The sequence below is a fragment of the Poecilia reticulata genome, chromosome 1, assembly GCF_904066995.2.
Source record: "Poecilia reticulata chromosome 1, P_reticulata-male-v2, whole genome shotgun sequence".
NCBI lineage: Eukaryota > Metazoa > Chordata > Actinopteri > Cyprinodontiformes > Poeciliidae > Poecilia > Poecilia reticulata.
The window spans coordinates 33,756,821-33,778,986 of NC_088830.1; the positions used below are offsets into that span (position 1 = coordinate 33,756,821).

General features: G+C 41.1%; 2 protein-coding genes across 2 annotated transcripts in view; both read right to left on the reverse strand.

Moving 5' to 3' along the window:
- LOC103472310 (C-type lectin domain family 9 member A-like) overlaps positions 1-22,166 on the reverse strand; it is a 182,306-nt gene that overhangs the window by 143,795 nt on the left and 16,345 nt on the right. The window lies entirely within an intron of this gene.
- On the reverse strand, positions 11,866-21,692 carry LOC145553131 (myelin-associated glycoprotein-like). The gene is made up of 7 exons (XM_081611790.1): positions 20,806-21,692; positions 19,356-19,688; positions 18,532-18,753; positions 18,198-18,458; positions 16,196-16,453; positions 14,024-14,123; positions 11,866-13,276 (listed from the first exon to the last, which is right to left on the reverse strand). The coding sequence occupies exons 1-7, from the start codon at positions 20,846-20,848 to the stop codon at positions 13,204-13,206; spliced, it is 1,290 nt and encodes a 429-aa protein (XP_081467916.1). The 5' UTR covers positions 20,849-21,692; the 3' UTR covers positions 11,866-13,203.

The following is a 22,166-nucleotide window of genomic DNA, read 5'->3' on the forward strand; positions in this document are numbered from 1 at the left end:
AGTTCATGTCCTGTAGCAGAAACGAACTGCAACAGGACCGTTGAAAGAATAAGAAACACTATTGTTCTGTCTATGGTGGCTCTGCTGGCGTGGGAAACCACCCTAACACACGTTAGGAACTGTTTATGATGAAATTAGTTATTTTCTTTGTCCTAGAATGTGTTTGACCCGTGGACTATGCACTCAGTATATTCCCCTACTTGCTGTCAAGCAAGTAATAAATCTAAAGAGACTAATTCTTGGGATTTCTGTCTTTGTAAATCTTTTTGCCTAACAATGTCACTTCTCAAAAATCTCAAGACGATTTGTAAAACAAAGGGATCCAAATAATAACCAAATTAAAGTCCAGTTAAAATTTAATCCGTTTTATTATTATCCATCATATGGTGATTAAGAACCAATAGCACATTGTCCACGTCAATCCTACCTGTCATCCAGTTCAGATTGACAAAAAAAAAACCTATAGTCAAGCAAAATGCCTTTCTAAGACTTGACAGATTTTGAAAATACTTGATTGCTCCTGGATCAGGATGTTTCAGACCAACTGAAGCCGACTGAGCAAGTCAAATTCTCTGCAAAAGTCTATGAAAGGGCGACTATTTGAATAAACAAATGTACAAGGTGGGGCTGACAGGAAGTATTCTCCGTTTGGACATGTTACTTTTCTATTCCACATGAACTGAAAGATATGCAGTTTAAATCATGTTAAGTTTGACCTATTCTTTGTTCTATTGAGAGGTTTGAGCTTGTGGGTTTGGGATTGACTCTCAGTGTTGACTGTTATCTAAAAATGTTATTTCTTCTTAAACTCAAAATAATATATTTGGAATGGGTCATTTATTTTTTGTGCAGAAAACACTGCCCTAGTGCTTTTTATGTGTGCAGACTGTAGATGTGGCACCACTCTGGGGCTGAACCCCGTTTCCTCGACTAACCCTTAAGTGCGACCCTTTTCTCCATATTTAGTTTGTCTTGCTCTTAATTTAGGTTGTGGTTAAAATAATCCGCTGATTAATGAACAATCGTTCAAGAAAATGACAAACTCTTGCTTTTTGTTTGTGTGTCTGTGATTTTATTATAGAAATTGAGGACAGGAAGAATCGATTAAAATCAAATCTGGTATGAAAGAAAATCTTGTATCATCCAGCCTTATTCAGCATATTAAATAATATGACTAACAACATATTACTTAATACATTTCTTTGCTAGTATAACCTAAAAGTGTTGCATTTTAACATCTCACTTGAATTCCTGATCTACATGCAAATACTTGATATAACGTAAACACAGAAATGGGAAAACAAGGTTTGTGAAATGTAGAGATTAAATTTTATTGTAGGTACAAACAGGATAGCAAAATGAACAGTGAATATATAAAATACTTCCTAGCAGCTAATCAGACATCAGACTTGTTTTGCCTTTACTGGTGATGAAAACTCATCACTCTGGAGGAGAGGAAGTCCGGCTCAGCCCCGTCCAGGATGACTGCAGTGTCAGGGTAGTCAACAAAGTCTGCAGGTAGATTTTTGCATATCTGGTGCTCCGGTTTCAAGATCATAGTTTAACCAAGTAAATAAAAAGTTAGTCCACGTTGTGATGATCCGGCAGACCGTGGACTGATGGACGCTGTCAGCTGGTCCAGGTGCTTGGATCCAGTGGAAAGGTAATCAGCACAACGATCATCAGAAACATCACAAGGTGTTACAATGCAAACCTGAAAAATTTAAAAGAAAAAAAACTAAGTGTCCATATTTAGCTGCACAACGTATCAAAACTAATAAATCCTCGGCTCTTTTTGAGAGTTTTGCTTGAAAATAAACTGACAATATCTCAGGAAATTAAATGTTTAAGTGAAATAGTTCTGGTATCACAAAGAAACTGCAAAAAATGTTCCAGAGGTGAAACAACCCGGGTTCCCAACAACGTAAATTGTTTTTATGGTAACGATCACCTGTTGGAGCCTTCGTTGGTTCTGCTGGTATAATTGGCTTAATAAACTCAATATATTTAATTTACAATTTTATGAAGGAAGGAGTGAAACAGAACCACAGTCTGAACTCTGAGGATACTAGCGCCACCTACTGGTTGATCTGCGAACTGTCCCTTTGAGAGCTTCAGAGTCTGACGCTTTGATGACGTCAGCAGGTCCAGAAAGTGGAGCTTCATGAACTGGTTGCTCTGCAGGAAACGATTCAGGCTCATATGAAGCAAATGAAACTATTTAAAAGAAGAAAAACAGATTTCATCCAACATGATTCAGCCCAAAGCTCATCAGGTCCTCCGTCTGTTTCTCTGATCCAGCTCGTTGGTGAAACCGGGTCAAACAAGCCCGGTTCTGGAGGCGGACCTCAGGGTTCACTGGCTGACATGTTTTCACCTCATCAGGGCCAGAAATATGATTTAAAATGAGGTGCAATACCTCATATCAGCCAGAGGAGGGCGCCAACAGTCCAGCAATCTGGACTGTTGATTAAATAATCTGATTATTTAATCAATCAGATTAAATAATCTGATTATTTAATCAATCAGATTAAATAATCTGATTATTTAATAACTAAAATCAATCTGAGCAGAAAAGTCACTTTTCTTTATTGGAAAAAAGTATTTTAAGAGAAAATCTGACTTCAAAGTAACAGATAATAAAAAAATACAGTCATCACATCACATCTTGAGTTTTTATCACTTTTCATATTTCATTAGTGTTTTAACACTCTGAGTTTTTCCCTCCAAACTTTGTTGTTGTTGCTGTTAAGCATCAGACGATCAGAGCAGCTCTGGTCACAGATGCTGACATTACGTCTTTCAGTGGTGGGAAGTAACGAAGTACAAGTGCCATTTCTGATGTATTAATTTCTATTAAAATTAAATACAATCGGCACACTTAATGATATTAGCGATTAGGTAATGCATTCAGCAAGTACTTTTACTTTTAATACTTAAGTATTTTTAAAAGCCAGCACTTTTTTACTTTTACTTAAGTAAAATGTTAATGTGGTACTTTGACTTTTACTTGAGTACATTTTTGAGTGTGTATTTGTACTTTTACTTAAGTACATTTTTTGAGTACTTTCTCCACCACTGCTGCTGGATCTGTTGAACGTTCTCAAGAAAGATCAAGTCATTTTTTCTCTGAGGCAACAGCAGACTCTTTATATTGAAAGTGAAATCAAAAGGGGTTTTCATAAACACCACTAAGGAGTGAACGTGTCATATAACATCTTTATTGTGCGCCAGAATCTGACCTATAAAACTGACAGCCACTCGAGTAAAAAGTGGCACAAAAAGTGGGTATGCACTGTATTCAATGCATAAGGGCCCTGAACAAGAGGTATTGCCAGAATTAATAATAAAATAATAAGGACTTTGTGGCATTCTCATTTAGTGAATTAAAGTAGTTGTGCTACCACTCCTACGCCACTAGAGGCAGTAGCAGGCCCAAAAAGGTGCATCTAAGGAGCAGATTTAGAAGTACACAGAACGCTATGGAACTTGTTAAAAACTGTGTGTTGAAGTAAATAAGACAGAAGTTCAAATACATGCTGAGAGTGAAACTCCTTAAAGATGAAGCTATATCCCAGATTTCAAAAGAAAATAAAAACGGTGGGTAACTATGGCAACCAGTGACAGTTTAATAGCCCGCCTACTCTTTCTGCAGTCAGGTGGCGCACGCATCCGTCGTGTTAATAAAAAAACTCTGCCAGATAAGCCCACTCTGAATATCAAACACAACTGTGACGTCACAATGTGACATCACAATATAACTCCAAAGGCAGAATTCTGACATCACCAGGGTTTATATAAGCTCGTCACATCCATCTACCTTCATCGCGACCTCTTAGCAGCCGTTGTCGATAGTTTTTCGTGAGAAGTTACTTAGCAGTACATAGTAGGATTTTCAACTTTGAAATCTACTGAGTTTCTAGACAAGTCATCTATCTTAGAACCACAAGCAAAAGTTAAAATGGAGTCCAACCAGCGTACAATTGAAGAAGTTGCATCCGATAACATCATCGAGAGAAAAGTACAGCCACCCAAGCCACCCAAGCGCAAGAAGAAGAAGATGCCATTTGCAGTCTGGTGGGCACTGCATGGATCTGAGGAGCTGAAGATGTCAACTGAAAACATGGGACATCAGGACTCCTCATTGGTGACTGATAATGGATCGAGCGCCAACGCACTGCAAAAGGTGGATCAAAAAGGGGATGGACAACCACCTCAGAGAGAGTCCAACGAGAGCAACACGGTAAATGCGAACACTGGCCAGGATTCACTGGCCAGTGTAGACGAGTCCATCGCTGGAGTGCAGGAGAAAGTCGACACCACAGAGAAAGAACAGGCCGTCGCTGAACTAAGAACTTCAGGTGAAAGTACTGGAACGGAAGACGATTCCTCTACAGTTACCAAACAGGAATTGATCTCCGAGACACCAGAGACACCAGAGAAGGAAGAGTCCTCTAAGTCCAGCACTGGAAACGTTATCGATCAGGACTCTTCTCTCCCTGAAGAAGGTGATCAGGAGGATTCCCTTAAGACGGAGATTTGCAAAGAGGAACTTGTTAGTTTTACATCAGAGTCGGTGACCGAAGAGAAATCCGTCACAGAAACACCAAAGAAAGTCGACCAGAAAGCGGAAAAACGATCAAAGACTAGGCGCAATAAGAAGACACCGCTATTGTGGAAAACTTTCCCTGAGACTGATGCCTGCATAGATCTTGCATTTTTTTGTGAAAACAGTGACATCAACGGTTCACTGTCTGAAAATCTAAGTCACCAGGAAGGTTTGCCCAGAAGCGACAAAAAGTCATTGTGGAAAATGCTCCCAAAGTCTGAACCTTGCATAGATGTCAGTTTTTTTGCTCAGACTATTGAGACCCACACTGTGATTCCTGCAACAGAGCCGGTCAGCAAAGAGGAACTTGTTAGTTTTACATCAGAGTCGGTGACCGAAGAGAAATCCATCACAGAAACACCAAAGAAAGTCGACCAAAAAGCGGAAAAACGATCAAAGACTATTCGCAATAAGAAGACACCGCTATTGTGGAAAACTTTCCCTGAGACTGATGCCTGCATAGATCTTGCATTTTTTTGTGAAAACAGTGACATCAACGGTTCTCTGTCTGAAAATCTAAGTCACCAGGAAGGTTTGCCCAGAAGCGACAAAAAGTCATTGTGGAAAATGCTCCCAAAGTCTGAACCTAGCATAGATGTCAGTTTTTTTGCTCAGACTATTGAGACCCACATTGTGATTCCTGCAACAGAGCCGGTCAGCAAAGAGGAACTTGTTAGTTTTACATCAGAGTCGGTGACCGAAGAGAAATCCGTCACAGAAACACCAAAGAAAGTCGACCAAAAAGCGGAAAAACGATCAAAGACTAGGCGCAATAAGATGACACCGCTATTGTGGAAAACTTTCCCTGAGACTGATGCCTGCATAGATCTTGCATTTTTTTGTGAAAACAGTGACATCAACGGTTCACTGTCTGAAAATCTAAGTCACCAGGAAGGTTTGCCCAGAAGCGACAAAAAGTCATTGTGGAAAATGCTCCCAAAGTCTGAACCTAGCATAGATGTCAGTTTTTTTGCTCAGACTATTGAGACCCACACTGTGATTCCTGCAACAGAGCCGGTCAGCAAAGAGGAACTTGTTAGTTTTACATCAGAGTCGGTGACCGAAGAGAAATCCGTCACAGAAACACCAAAGAAAGTCGACCAGAAAGGGGAAAAACGGTCAAAGACTAAGCGTAACAAGACGAAAATGATTCCCTTTCACATTTGGTTGGAGAAACAGGCCGCCACTGAACTAAGAACTTCAGGTGAAAGTATTGGAACAGAAGACGATTCCTCTACAGTTACCGAACAGGAATCGATCTCCGAGACACCAGAGAAGGAAGAGTCCTCTAAGTCCAGCACTGAAAAAGTTATCAATCAGGACTCTTCTCTCCCTGAAGAAGGTGATCAGGAGGATTCCCTTAAAACGGAGATTTGCAAAGAGGAAATTCTTAGTTTTACATCAGAGTCGGTGACCGAAGAGAAATCAGTCACAGAAACACCAAAGAAAGTCGACCAGAAAGGGGAAAAACGTTCAAAGACTAGGCGCAACAAGACGAAAATGATTCCCTTTCACATTTGGTTGGAGAAACAGGCCGCCACTGAACTAAGAACTTCAGGTGAAAGTATTGAAACAGAAGACGATTCCTCTACAGTTACAGAACAGGAATCGATCTCCGTACTGAACGAGACTCCAGACAAGGAAGAGTTCTCTAAGTCCAGCACTAAAAACGTTATCGATCAGGACTCTTCTCTCCCTGAAGAAGGTGATCAGGAGGATTCCCTTAAGACGGAGATTTGCAAAGAGGAACACGTTAGTTTTACATCAGAGTCGGTGACTGAAGAGACATTCGTCACAGAAACACCAAAGAAAGTCGACCAGAAAGGGGAAAAACGTTCAAAGACTAAGCGCAACAAGACGAAAATGATTCCCTTTCACATTTGGTTGGAGAAACAGGCCGCCACTGAACTAAGAACTTCAGGTGAAAGTATTGAAACAGAAGACGATTCCTCTACAGTTACCGAACAGGAATCGATCTCCGTACTGAACGAGACACCAGAGACTGAAGAGTCCTCTAAGTCCAGCACTGAAAACGTTATCGATCAGGACTCTTCTCCCCCTGAAGAAGGTGATCAGGAGGATTCCCTTAAAACGGAGATTTGCAAAGAGGAACATGTTAGTTTTACATCAGAGCCGGTGACGGGAGAACTGGAGAGCCTCTGTGAGGAAAACATTTCTGGTGACAAAATTGAAAAAGAAATTTCAGTACCGGAAATAGTTGGAGAGCAGACAGAGAGCATCGACAACAAAATTCACAGCAATAAAACAGCCATCATTGAAGTAAAGCAGGTGTTAGAAGAAGAAACGGTCATAGCACAGCAGAATGGAGACCATCAGGTTGAGAAAAAACGTTCAAAGAAATCGAATCGTAAGATGAAGAAAAAGGCAGCAACTAGAGAGGCATCTGAACTAGAGAGCCTCTGTAAGGAAAACCTTTCTGGTGACACTGAAAAAGAAGTTTCAGTGCTGGAAATAGTTGGAGAGCAGGCAGAGAGTATAGAAAACGAGATTCTCACAAATGAAACTGCCATCGGTGAAGTACAGCAGGTGATAGATGAAGAAACGGTCTCCATGACACAGCAAAATGGAGAAAAACAGGATGAGAAAAAACTTTCAAAGAAATCTAAACGCAGGATCAGAAAGGCAGCAAGGAGAGAAGCATCTGAGCTGAAAGCTGTCAATGATAACATTTCTGGTGACACTGAAAGAGACATTTCAGTACCGGAAATGGTTGGAGACCAAAGAGAGATCATCGAAAACGGGATTCTCACAAGTGAAACAGCCATCGGTGAAATTCTGCAGGTGATAGATGAAGAAACGGTCACCATGGCACAACAGAATGGAGACCATCAGGACGAGAAAAGCTGTTCAGAGGAATCTAATCGTGCGATCGAGAGAAAGGCAGCAACGAGAAAGGCATCTGAGAAACGAGAGAGGCATCTATATATATATATATATATGGAAAACATTTCTGGAGCGAACATAGAGAAAGAAGTTTCTACTGTAGAAACAACTGAGGATCAAACAGCCTTGGTTGAAACTGAGATTCCTACAATAGAAACAGAAATCTCTAAAGGACAGCAGGTCGTTGAAGAAAATACTGAACTGGAAACTTCTGTAAACCCGATTGATTCAGATCAACACTTGGTCCCAATCAGTGATCCAACAAATCCTGATCCAGAAGAACGACCTGACATCCCCCAGAATGCTCCTGAACCAGCTGAGACAACAGTTGGGACAGTGTCAGAAGACGTAGCATGTGAAGTTGAGGCAGTTTCCACAGAGGAGGAGTGTGGTCCATTGGAAGATCAGACAACATCGCTTCCACAAACAAATGTAACATTGAACAAAGATAAAGTCCAAACACCACCTCAGGAATTAGAGCCGCAAGCAGCTGGTGAATCAACTGAGGAGAAGAATATTTCTGAAGGAGAAGAGAACCCCAAGAAAAAGAAATCGCTGTGGAAGCGAATCAAAAAGGCTCTGACTCCACCTCCTCTACGCCTGTTCAGAAACAGATGCAAAGTCCATCCAGCTTAGACATCAACTGATGTTAAAGTAGATTTAAAAGGGGGCGGGGCCACGTGTGTTGTGGTGATTGGCGGTAATTTGAATAAAAGCTACTGTGATTTTGAATTGGACATTTTAATATTGAAAAGACAGGACTGCACGGTGGGACATGTCTCGCCGTGCAGGTGTGGGTTCACTCCGGGGACTCCGGCTTCCCCCACGTTCAACCACATCAGTAGTCATCTTCATCCATTGTGAGATGTTTCATTCTAATTCAAAACAGAAAACCACATTAATTAGAGGGAGATTTAGAGAAAGAAAATGTAAACAACGTGGAACAAAGAGAGAATTTTAGAGTCTGAACCGATACAAACTGGGAAAGATTTAGAAAACTGTCTTTCTGGGGAATCAATCAATCAATCAATCAATCAATCAATCAATCAATCAATCAATCAATCAAATTTTATTTGTATAGCACATTTCAGCAGCAAGACATTTCAGTGTTTTACATCATTAAAATAAAAACAGTCATGTGGCATTGAATAAACAACCAAAAACAACAAAAAACATATATATATGTATATAAATACATATATATATGTAAATGTGTATATATATCTGCTTCTCTCTATAAATATATATAAATCTATATATAGATATGTATATCTATATATTGATGTCAATCTATAAACGTATACCTCTCTCTCTCTCTCTCTCTCTCTCTCTCTCTCTCTCTATATATATATATATATATATATATATATATATATATATATACTTGTCTCTGCTTCTCTCTATAAATATATATAAATCTATATATAGATATGTATATCTATATATTGATGTCAATCTATAAACGTATACCTCTCTCTCTCTCTCTCTCTCTCTCTATATATATATATATATATATATATATATATATATATATATATATATATAAAAAATTCCCTTCTCACCCTCCGCGGGTGGTCTGTTTCATCCTCTGAGCTCGGGTCCTCTACCAGAGGCCTGGGAGGTTGATGGTTCCTCCAGTATCTTGGCTGTGCCTAGAACTGCACATTTCTGGACTGAGATGTCTGATGTTGTTCCTGTTTAAGCCACTGCTCCAGTTTGGGGGTGACTGTCTGCCCCGAGGGCCCCGATGACCACAGGCACCACTGTGGTCTTCACCTTCCAGGTCTTTTCCAGTTCCTCCCTGAGGCCCTGGTATTTCTCCAATTTCTCATGCTCCTTTTTCCTGATGTTGTAGTCACTTGGTATTGCTACATCCACCACAACGGCTTTCCTCTGTTCTTTATCCACCACCACAATGTCCGGTTGGTTCGCCATTACCATCTTGTCTGTCTGGATCTGGAAGTCCCACAGGATCTTAGCTCGGTCATTCTCCACCACTTTTGGGGGTGTTTCCCACTTTGATCTCGGGGCTTCCAGTCCATATTATGCACAGATGTTCCTGTACACTATGCCTGCCACTTGGTTATGTCGTTCCATGTATGCTTTCCCTGCCAGCATCTTGCACCCTGCTGTTATGTGCTGGACTGTCTCAGGGGCCTCCTTGCACAACCTACACCTTGGGTCTTCTCTGGTGTGGTAGATCTGAGCCTCTCTGGTGTTTAGGGCCTGTTCCTGGGCGGCCAGGATGAGAGCCTCTGTGCTGTCCTTGAGTCCAGCTTTCTCCAGCCATTGGTAGGTTTTCCTGACATCAGCCACTTCAGTTATTTGTCGGTGGTACATCCCATGTAGGGGCTTGTCCTCCCATGATGGTACTTCCATGCTTATATATATATATATATATATATATATATATATATATATATATATATATATATATATATATATATATATATATATATATATATATATATATATATATATATATATATATATATATATATATACTTGTCTCTGCTTCTCTCTATAAATATATATAAATCTATATATAGATATGTATATCTATATATTGATGTCAATCTATAAACGTATACCTCTCTTTCTCTCTCTCTCTCTCTCTCTCTCTCTCTCTCTCTCTATATATATATATATATATATATATATATATATATATATATATATATATATATATATATATATATATATGCTTCTCTATAAATATATATAAATCTATATATAGATATGTATATCTATATATTGATGTCAATCTATAAACGTATACCTCTCTCTCTCTCTCTCTCTCTCTCTCTATATATATATATATATATATATATATATATATATATATATATATATATATATATATATATATATATACTTGTCTCTGCTTCTCTCTATAAATATATATAAATCTATATATAGATATGTATATCTATATTGATGTCAATCTATAAACGTATACCTCTCTCTCTCTCTCTCTATATATATATATATATATATATATATATATATATATATAGAGAGAGAGAGAGAGAGAGAGGGAAGGTCGTCCACACAGAAGGGGTCTCAGTCCCAGAAAGAACAATAGCAGAAATTGAGGACAGTTACAAGTACCTGGGAATACCACAAGCAAATGGCCTCTATGAGGTCACAATGAAAGGAGCCACAGCCAGTGGTGGGAAGTAACAAAGTACAAGTACTTCTTACTGTACTTAAGTACAATTTTCGTGTATCTGTACTTTACTTAAGTAGATTTAATAATGGATACTTTCTACTTTTACTCCACTACATTTTACAGTAAGTATCTGTACTTTCTACTTCACTACATTTCTACAAACAGTCGCGTTACTCGTTACATCCAAGTCTCGTTGCTCTTTTTTTCCGTTAAAATGTGAAGTTCAGGGATTTAAGGTGGCGCCGTAAAATCCCAGCAATAACGTGACTTAGTGTCTGTTGTCACCCATCGGCTCCACCTTTACTCGCACGCGGAGCTCCAGACATGCGCAGTGGTTTCCTCTGAGCGTCAGTAATATAATAGTACTGAAGCGCTGCATAAATCATAAAATATGGCGACATGTAAAATCAGCAGCGCTTCGCTTTCACAGACGGTGGGACTTCGTCCAACTTTTAGCGTCACTTGGAAGGAAAGCTTAAAGAAAGGTAAGATCTGTGGACGTGATGCTAGCAAAGCTAGCTGTACTGAGACACATGTTGCATCTGCGATGAAAAAAAGTCACTCATGCGCTGAATTACTGTGTGGAGGTTTTGACTGAGGTGTTGCATATATGGGACAACGCTGTGACCAAAGTGCAATATAGTAATATGACATTCATGGACGATCCGATTCTTCTGGACGGATCTTGACCAAGGCCTATAGTGCTGAAGCCTCACTGAGAGCCATTCTTTGTTCTTGTAATGCTCTGCGTACACTGCAGTAGCTATTTTATTTTATATTTAATTGGCGAATAAATAAAACAAGAACGTAGCAACACAGAGCATGCTCATTGCTCTTTGTTTTCATCACCTGTCATGGTGGCAGACGTTGCAGCAGGAGGGAGGATGAGAACAGTCACGATGCTCCTCCTGCTTGGTTACTTCTTGCTTATTGGGCATTGGACAGTGTTCATAGTTGAGTGTTGTTAATTGCTATGTTTAATGGTGCAGACAATTATTTCTGACATTGGCAATATGGGCAACCGCCCAGGGTGTTATTTTTTTAGGGATGGCAGGAGACCTCTGTGTATTGTGGCACAGAGATGGAAGCAAAACAGAATGAAGAAGAGTTTGAATTGTCACTGGTTAAATATATTTCAGCTCTAAGTATTTAATATCTAGGTGTTTTATGGGAAAGTGAATCTTTCAGATCAATTTGAGAAGCAGTTTTGATAGGTGCACTTAATGTTATTGTCATGTAGCACGGGGTGCTGGTTTTGATTTGGTCTTGGGTTCAGTGGTCCAGACTACAACTCTGCTACGAGGCTCCTTGGTTGCATGTCCTCCTCTGCCAGTTGGATTTCTTTCAAAATAAATGTGTGGCAAAAAAAGTGAAGCTCATGTTATGTTAGGACAGGAGACGAGATGTTTCCATCCCTGAAGTTATGATGCATAGAATCATATATCTAAGTCTAAACTATGTTACAGAGTAAATTCAATAAAAACATGCTTTATCTGTGGCATTGTTTATTAAAATGGCACATTTCTAATGTACTAAAATTAAATATGATTGGTTCACTTAATAATATTAGTGATTAGGCAATGCATTCAGCAAGTACTTTTACTTTTAATACTTAAGTATTTTTAAAAGCCAGGACTTTTTTACTTTTACTTAAGTAAAATGTTAATGTGGTACTTTTACTTTTACTTGAGTACATTTTTGTCTGTGTATTTGTACTTTTACTTAAGTAAATTTTTTGAGTACTTTCTCCACCACTGACGTCTTTAATAAGGATTATTTTAATCTTTCAACATCAAAGTGTGGTCCAAACCTCGGATTTAAAAAAAATAAATAAACTACAGACACGATTCTTTTATTACTTTTTTATTTTCTTGTTTGTGTAGAAAATAAAAATGAATAAAAATATTAATATTTTCATGTAACAGCAGGAAAATGAAGTACAAAAACAATACATGTTTCATGCCATCCACTCTTTAAAACATAAAGCAGCAGCATTTTAACAGATTTTTACATAAATACAAACTATTCATCTACAAAAATGTCCCTTTGTTATAAAGCTGCATAAGAAAGAGGAGAGCTGGCGGCTGGCCGCCAGGTGGCGCTATGACTAACTTTCTCTCTCCTAGAAGAAGCAGCTTCAGCTCCTTCCTGTTTCAAACAGCCAGGATTAGAAAACCGGCTGGGAAAACGTCTCATCGGCGCCATGTTGGTTTGAAAACACGGTTAAAAACAAGTTTAAACGAAATTCTGACATTTCTTCAGTTTTACAGTGAATTACAGTTAAAAACTGTACAAAATAAAACATGAACCCTAATAAAAAAACAGATTAAAATATGAAAAATGTCTGAAGTCTGAACGCCTCCTGTCACAGGAAGTGGAACCTGCCACTTCCTGTGAGGATCTGAGCTGATTTCACAGAATGTCCTCCATTTCTTCTGTCTGGGTTTTATCATGCTGGAGTTTAAACAGGATGCAGGACATCAGTTTTCCTTTTTAAACTTCTTTTACATCTTGAAATTCAGGTATGTTGACCGCGTGTCGTGGTCAGCCTCTCTGAAGCTTTCCGTCCACTTTTTGATCTCATCTTCCTCCTGAATTTGAACATTTCCCGTTAAAACAGCAGCTTTTGGAGACATGAGACCATCAGAAATCATTTCAAAACCTTTTCTACTGATAATGAATCTCATGGATGGGCGAAATGCATTTTTATTCCAGTTATGATCAAATTAATGAAAAAAAATCACTGGTGTCAGTTTACAGTTAGAAACAGAAATACTGACTGGAGGAACCTTTTCACCCACATCCAGAGGAAACTGTGACTAATTTAAAACATTTATTTATATATGCAGAAATTTGGTCTTTTTTTGTTCTAACTGGAGAAAACAAATTAGTCCTTCAGGAGGACATTCACACATTTCTTTGTAAATAAGGTTTTACTCAATAAGTTAAATGTTTTGGTCAATCATTGATGACTGTCTATTATTTTCAGATAGTTAATAAATTGTGCTTTGGAGCGTTTTGTAACTTTCTAGCAAATTTTGCAAACATGAAAATGTCTCAAAGCGCCAAGACAGGAACTTAATTCAGTTTATTTCACTGGTAGAATAAAGACTGAAAGCTAGTTTATGTTTTCTACGTTTCTTTCAGGATTAATGTCATGTTATATTTAAAATAAGATTTTAGATGAGTCTCTGTGTTAAGTAATAAAAAGCTGATATGCTAGCAGGAGGGAACTCTCTAGCATATCAGCTAGATGGATGGATGGATGGGAACTCTGAGCCACTGTCTGAGCAGAAGTCAGTCAAAGTGATGGAGCAGGTGGATAGTTACTGACTCACCTCTTCCACAGACACAACCAGCCCAGCAGCAGCAGCAGGAAGCCCAGGACCTCCAGCGTCAGCTTGATGGCGTTCGCCACCTTCATCAATAAACCTGGAACTGAGAGCGACATGAAAAATGTCTGGGTCAGAACTATTTGACCCAAAACTGTCCCTGGTTGTCACCTTTAACTCTGCATGGATGAATGCAAATCAAGGGCAGCGACGCCATTGGTTGAAACCTAAACTCACATCAGTGAAGATGAGAGTGTGAAAAAGGTGATGTTAAGAATACGGGCAGATTTTCTGTTGAGACTTTGGAAGATTTTATTGAACTGATGAAACTGTAGTGAAGAATCCGTGGCAGTGTAATAAATCTCCGGCTCGTCTCCGGCCAGGCAGCCAGAACTACGTCTCCGTGCTTTATGTATATTAATTATATATTTAAGAGTTTAGCCACCTTTCAATACGAGGTGAGAGTTCAGCTGTTAACCCGACAGAAGGTGAAAACATAAACCAAAAGCTGGAGAATAGACTTTTTTAATAATAGCCAAATAGACAGGCTACCGGTGAGCCTCTTTATTATTACATTGAATATAATTTCAGATTTTTTTAATAACTTTTCTTCAGGTTAACTTAAAGTGAGCTGTTATTGTTACAAGTTACTTTTCTAAACTACAGAAAAGTTATTGTTAGGGAAGCTCAAATTGGACTGATATTGATATGCGACAGTAAAACTGCTGTTATGTTAGATTTACAGATGTTTCATGTTTTTTTATCCGATTACCCGATTAATCGTAAGAATAATCGATAGATTACTTGATTACTAAAATATTCGTTTACAGCAGTCCTACTAAACATACAGACAGGAACAAACTCTGAACTTGATCAGCGCATAAATATTTCCAGGTTCCCTGTAACTTATGTTGCTCTTTCTCAAACTTTCTCAAGCAAAGGATCATGTTCAAATGGATGGAAAACTAGCTTAAAACCGGGTTACCCAAAAGAAAAGCTGCAGATACCAGTGGAAAGAAAACAAGTCCAGGAATATTATATTATCAGAGGCTGAAGCTGAGACACTGCTGAGTGTTGATGTGTCGATCACTAGCCTAACATCAATAGGGAAGTTGATTGAGGCTTTTTGGTTTATCTCTAAAAAATCCTAAAGATCAGATAGTTTGACAGAAACAACATATTTTATCTCCCAGACGGTGATTTTGGCTGCAAGGTTAGCATGCAGTAGATAGTAGGAGGATGATAACGTCAGTCATGCACACCGACGTCAGATAACATTTTTAGCAAAGCAAACAAATCTCTATCACATGTAAATAACAGCTTCTTCTTGTGGTGCAATGCTGAGTTAGGACATGTGAAAAGATTCATGTAAAACCCCAGTGATGCTCTGATACATTTCCAACATTTCAACAGTTTGTCAGCTGCTCCACCACAGAAAACAGAGCTACATTTGTTTTATGCAGGTGTTAGGGATGAATACATCTCCAAAGCAAGACCTGCTCTAGGCAAAGCAGATGCTGGTCTTATTTTCTCTGCTCAGAGTGTAAATTTGTTATTTAGAGGGCAACCAGTAATAAAAAGAACAAGAAGAAGATGGCTGCAGGAAGCTGAAGAAGCTCTGCCGGGTCTTGAAATATTGATCAGGAGTGTATAAGGAGGGATTAGAGGGAATAATGAGACAATGAGGGTAGGATGTGTTGAAGGCCCGATCTGCTGCAAGCCTTATATGGAGTTCCTTCAGTCTCTTCTGAGCGAAGTTACAGGAAAATCCTCCATCCATGACGCCTTTGCTGGCTTGACCTCGACTGGGCAAGTCTCTGCTGGCTGTTTTCCACTCTTGGGATTCATAACAAGACTGAATGAACTGATGTTAGCAGCTGGTCCAGTCAATCAGGGACAGAAAAGCACTGAAATTTCTAAAAAGAAGAATTTACCTGGTACCAGTTTTAATAGAAACTATCCACTACAGGACCGAGGTCCGAACCTGGTTTGACACAGAAACCCCAACTCTGGACTCACTCCGTCAACAAGTGATGGATCTTCTGACATCCTCACTTTCAAATCCTTACAACCTTTTAAAAACTGATTTTAATGTCTAATGTTTATCTGATTGTTGTTGCTGCTGCTGTTTTTAATCTTTGTTACTGAACTGGAACATGTTAGTAGAGATTAGCTGACCTTTGACCTCCAGGTGAACGGTGGAGCTCTGCCTTCCTCTGGTGTTTTCAGCTCTACAGGAATAATTCCCACTGTGTTCAGGTCCGACGTCAGTGATGATGAAGTTCTGACCTGAAGCTCTTGGAGCCTCTTCATCCTCCTTGTACCAGGAGTAGCTAGCTGCTGGGTTAGCATCGCTGCTGCAGGTCAGAGTCACTGAACTTCCCTCCTGGACCTCAGCAGAGGGGCTGACGGAGACGGAGGGAGGAAGAGGAGGATCTGGAGAACATTTAGACCATCAATAATGATCAGATGTTTAGGGATGTGTGAAATATTATATAATCGTTTTAAGACCTGTGGAAATTCTGAAAGGTAAGAAACCACAAACCTATGTAATTATTTGTTAGACAATAATAATTACACCCCGTGATGGGTACCAGCAGTCTAAGCAACTCGCGGCTCAGGGGTTTGCTGGGCAGTGGGGGGGTTCGGCGAGGGCACGGACAAAGACTTCTGCACAGTTTTGAAGCGATTCTGGTGTCTCAGGAGGGGGAAGCAGTGCAGCACCAACACTGTTTATAGTGGGGATGGTGCTGCTGACCTCAACTCGGGACGTTGTGGTCCGATGGGCGGAATACTTCGAAGACCTCCTCAATCCCACTAACATGCCTTCTGTTGAGGAAGCTGAGCCTGGGGACTCTGGGTTGGGCTCTCCAATCTCTGGGGACGAGGTCGCCGAGGTGGTCAAAAAGCTCCTCGGTGGCAGGGCCCCGGGGGTGGATGAGGCTCCTAGGGTGGCAGGGCCCCGGGGGTGGATGAGGCTCCTAGGGTGGCAGGGCCCCGGGGTGGCAGGGTCCCTCGGTGGCAGGGCCCCGGGGGTGGATGAGATCCGCCCGGAGTTCCTTAAGGCTCTGGATGTTGCAGGGTTGTGTTGGCTAACGCGACTCTGCAATATCGCATGGACATCGGGGGCAGTTCCCCTGGATTGGCAGACTGGGGTGGTGGTCCCCCTGTTCAAAAAGGGGGACCGGAGGGTGTGCTCCAATTACAGGGGGGTCACACTCTTAAGCCTCCCTGGTAAGGTCTATTCAGGGGTCCTGGAGAGGAGGGTCCGTCGGATAGTTGAACCTCGGATTCAGGAAGAGCAGAGTGGTTCTGGTTCTGGTCGTGGAACACTGGACCAGCTCTACACCCTCAGCAGGTCCTGGAGGGTTCTGGGAGTTCGCCCAACCAGTCTACATGTGTTTTGTGGAGTTGGAGAAGGCGTTCGACCGTGTCCCTCGGGGGGCCCTGTGGGGGATACTCCGGGAGTATGGGGTACCGGGCCCTTTGATACGGGCTGTCAGGTCCCTGTATGACTGGTGTCAGAGTCTGGTCCGCATTGCCGGCAGTAAGTCGGGCTCGTTTCCGGTGAGAGTTGGACTCCGCCAAGGCTGCCCTTTGTCACCGATTCTGTTCATTACCTTCATTTTTACCGGTCGATCTACGTTCCCACCCTCATCTATGGTCATGAGCTTTGGGTCATGACCGAAAGAACGAGATCACGGATACAAGCGGCCGAAATGGGTTTCCTCCGCAGGGTGGCTGGGCTCTCCCTTAGAGAGAGAAGCTCGGTCATCCGGGAGGGACTCAGAGTAGAGCCGCTGCTCCTCCACGTCGAGAGGAGCCAGTTGAGGCTCGGGCATCTGGTCAGGACGCCTCCTGGACGCCTCCCTGGTGAGGAGTTCAGGTCCCACCGGGAGGAGGGGAGACCCAGGACACGCTGGAGGGACAATGTCTGGGAACGCCTTGGGGTTCCTGGAGGAGCTGGAAGAGGCTGGGGAGGGAAGTCTGGGCCTCCTGAGGCTGCTGCTTAGGACTCAACACAGCAAACCTTAACAAAACTGATGGTTTGAATCTCCTGACTGTAGAGCAGCACTGATCTGCTCCTCTAGAAGCTGATCAGTCAACAACAGCAGCAGGATGGGATGTTAGAGACAGAGAAGAAGGAAACATGATGAGGAATCCGATCAGATTTACTCACATTTAACATCAATCAGTTTGAATTCAGACCATTTCTGGCCCAGCTGGTTTTCAGCTCTACAGAAAAATCGTCCACGGTCAGAGGACCGGATGGAGCTGAAGACCAGATGTTGGTCTTTGCTAACAAAGTCCCACTTTCTGTCGTTCCACCAGGAGTAGCTAGCTGCTGGGTTAGCATCGCTGCTGCAGGTCAGAGTCACTGAACTTCCCTCCTGGACCTCAGCAGAGGGGCTGACGGAGACGGAGGGAGGAAGAGGAGGATCTGAGGAGGAGGCATGATCACATTAACATCATAACATCTTTAATGACGATGGAGAACAGCTGAGTAAACTCACAGACTGATGGGGACGGAAACTCGTCGAATCCTTCCAGAGCGCAGGAATATGTGTCTCCAGAATAAACTGGGACTGAAACGGTTTGATTTTCGTTCTGGATTTTCTCTCCATTCCTGATCCAGATGAAGGAATGAAGACCAGCAGAACAGCTGCTGCCACAGCTCAGCTCTGCTGACACGTAAACATCTTTATTCTCTGATTTCATCACCTGGACGTGGAGAGCTGGAGAAGAAGACATAATTTAAAACAAATAACTTATTGGATGATGTGAGTAAAATAATAAAACACATTAGAGGGTAAATAATACCTTCTTATTGAACCGTTAATTTTAGTCAGTATCGATTTAGGCAGGAAAATAATATAAACAATGAGCCATTTCACTCTAAATTATATAAACAATACTCAATGACATAAAAACAAAATGTATAAAATTAAGTTTTAGTCAATAAGCTCCTCATTTATTTATTTTTCATAACGGTGTTTTTACTTGTAATACTTTTATTTTTAAAAGCTATTTTTATATTTCATGGACTTTTATTTTTTAACTTGTCAGGCTGTTTTATTTCCTGTTCTTATAGTCAAACGGTTGAACTGGGTTTTCTCTGAAAATATATATTAATTTATTTTTATTTCATGAGGACATTCTCTTATTCCATGGCATATTAATTCATTAATAACTACAGTATATATTTATTTAATTTGAAGTGACCCTGCATGCTAAACCTTTCTAATGAATGTGATTAGTTTGAATATTAAAAGTTATGATTCATATTTATACAGAAAGAAAATTCTGTCTTCATGTTTATGTTTCAGTGAAATGTTACCTGTGACGGTCAGACTGACTCCAGGAGAACCACAATGACTCCCACGGCCCGTCCTGAACCAGAACCGGTACCGACCCGAGTCGCTCTCTCTCAGGTCTGTGAGTCTCAGAGTGCAGGCAGTCGGACCACAGAGAGCCTGAACCCGACCTGCGGAGTCCGGCTCTGACCTCTGACCCACAGGACGGCCGTTAAGGAACCACAGAGTTTCCAGAACCGCATCCCGATCTCTGATTGGAGGAGAGAATCTGCAGCTGATGGTCACAGCTGATCCAGTTACAGCGCAGATCTGAGTCTGATGGTAAATCACATCCCAGCTGTTCTGACTCTGAACCGCTGAAATACAGAACATCAGGATCATCAGGATCATCAGGATCCAGGCTGAGGAAACCTGTAATGATGTTGCTCGGCTGGGAATCAGCCGAGCTGGGAATCTTTTCCTTGTCAGTGTTTCTGTCTTCCTGCAGGTCTTAGAGCATCACTAGCAGAAAATCACCTCTAATAATCACTTTAGATCAATAGCTGATAGCATCCCTCCTGTTCTTCTGCTGAATCAACCAGCTAGCATCATGGGACGGTCTAGTCCATGGCCGTTTCAACATGGCAGCTTCCTGTCCTGAGACCAGCGTTAGCGGCGTTAGCAACGTTAGCTTTGACATCGTTCTGCTCAGCAGACAGGATCCACCGTAAAAATCAGCGCAGCTTGAGGGAAGTGTTTTTATGACATTAGAACGGACATAATTTATAAACACAATATTTAAAATATAGAGGCAGCGAACAATTACAAAGGTTCCCAGAGGTTGTGGTGAGGTGACTTATGTACAAAATATTAATATGAAAGAAAAGGTGAGAATGTAAGAGGAACTTTTTACCAATTCTTTTGATTTATGGAAACAAGGGCACAGCTAAAGTTGGGTCATGTGAGCAGCTTTGGCAGAAAAGGTCAACAATCTTATTTTTTAAAGCCAAAAATGACAGTTAAGAAGGAAATATTGAGGAAATGAAACACTTGGAGCGACCAAAAAGCTTGTCAGCCATTTAAAGTCTGAATTGTGTTTCTAGCTAAAAATAAGTTGGAGCATTTTGGCTGCAAGAATCCAGAAGTGTGGAAGAGTTTAAATCTCCTCTTCAGCTTTTTAAATCATAACTTAATAATTAAAATCATAAAATGTATTAACAGCAGACGCCATAGAGTAGCTCAGTAGCTGAGAGGTTAAACAGTTATAATCAGAAAACAATTTCAGACGTTTGGTGTAAAAAACGTCCAGAAAAAAAAAAAATCTAAACATCAAGAAGGCTTTACAGCAGGGGGTCCAAGCTGCGGCTCGGGGGCTGTTTGAGGCCCTCAGAATGATTTAGAGCAGCAACTTAGCAAAGGCACAAGTTGAGTTAACCAGCCCCTAAAATATGAATAAGAGTCAAACAGTAAAATATAGACGTATTCATCCAGTACCTGCCACAGAGAGGAGGACAGTCAGAGCTGCTGGAAAACACATCGTCGGGTCAGCAGAGGAGCAGAAACATCAGAGATGGAGGAGCAGAGAGGGAACCACATCTGACTGCAGCTCCACACACCTGCAGGAAACCTCCCTGTTTCTGCATCACCATGACAGCAAGGTGTGAAAACCGATTTCCTTCCTGTTTCCATCAAGTGACTGAATCCACTGATCTTCAGATGACAAACATTTCTGTTAACTTGGTGATTTTCAGAGACGAAGCAGCTGCAGTTCATGTCTAAGAGTTGAAGTTCACCATGTCCCCCTCTGTGAACCACTCAGGTCCGTTTACCAGCTTTGGGACCCGACCAGAACCCCTCAGTGTCATTACCTTCAGACATAATGTAGGCCTGTCGCGATAAACGATAAATCAATTAATCGGACGATAAATTAAACCTATCGATCTCATTTATCGTCTCTTCCGGCCTTTTTTCTTTCTGTTGATGACATTGAATGAAAAAAGGCTCAGCTCCGGTCTCTCCACTGACCCTCCCTTCTTCATTTCCTTAGTCTAATGTCCAGCAGCTCACACGACACGAGTTATCGCCCATTTTCCAACCTGAGACACATTAGCCGACAGAAATCCCAGGTATAACGGTTCGATCAGGTTCGATCGGGTTCGTCGTGCCGTGTGGTCTCCAGCCACATGGACACAAAATAATGGCTAGAAGTCCAGTTAACTAATTTTAAACCAGGCATTAATCAATGCTTTACTAGAATCTACCTGTGATGATGTGGCTCAGCATAAAGTCCTGACTGAATAAAATCATTATAACCTATTTATGACACGTTAACGATGAACAGCTGAAAACTTACCGGGTTTATCAACTGCGGTACCAATTTGGCTCCAACTCCTCTCCTTGTCATTTCTATATTCTTTGCGAAATGTTGAATAAATATTAATGTTGTTTCCACATATCATCTCCGATGTCCGCTGGACTTCGGGTTGCGCTGTTTCAGCTCTTTGGATAAATAAATTTCAGCTCCGTAATTTCCCCTCAGAAAGCAGGAGGAGAATCCGCGCTTTCTGATTGGCTGCCTGTCACATTCAGCTTTAAGTTCCCAGTCGGGGAAAAACCCCTGATTTAGATCGGAGCGACTGACGATCTACCGTAACCCACCACACACCGCAGGATGATCGGTTAGATCGACCAACGATCTAAGATCGTCATGAGGGGAAAATAGGGGCAAAAAATGGTGTAGTGTGAATTATTGCATCAGGTAGTGGGATGTGCCCATCTACTCTATCTAAATCTAGTGATTACTGAAGGGCAATATAATATACAGACTTCATAATCTGCACTCTTTTGGTTGAATG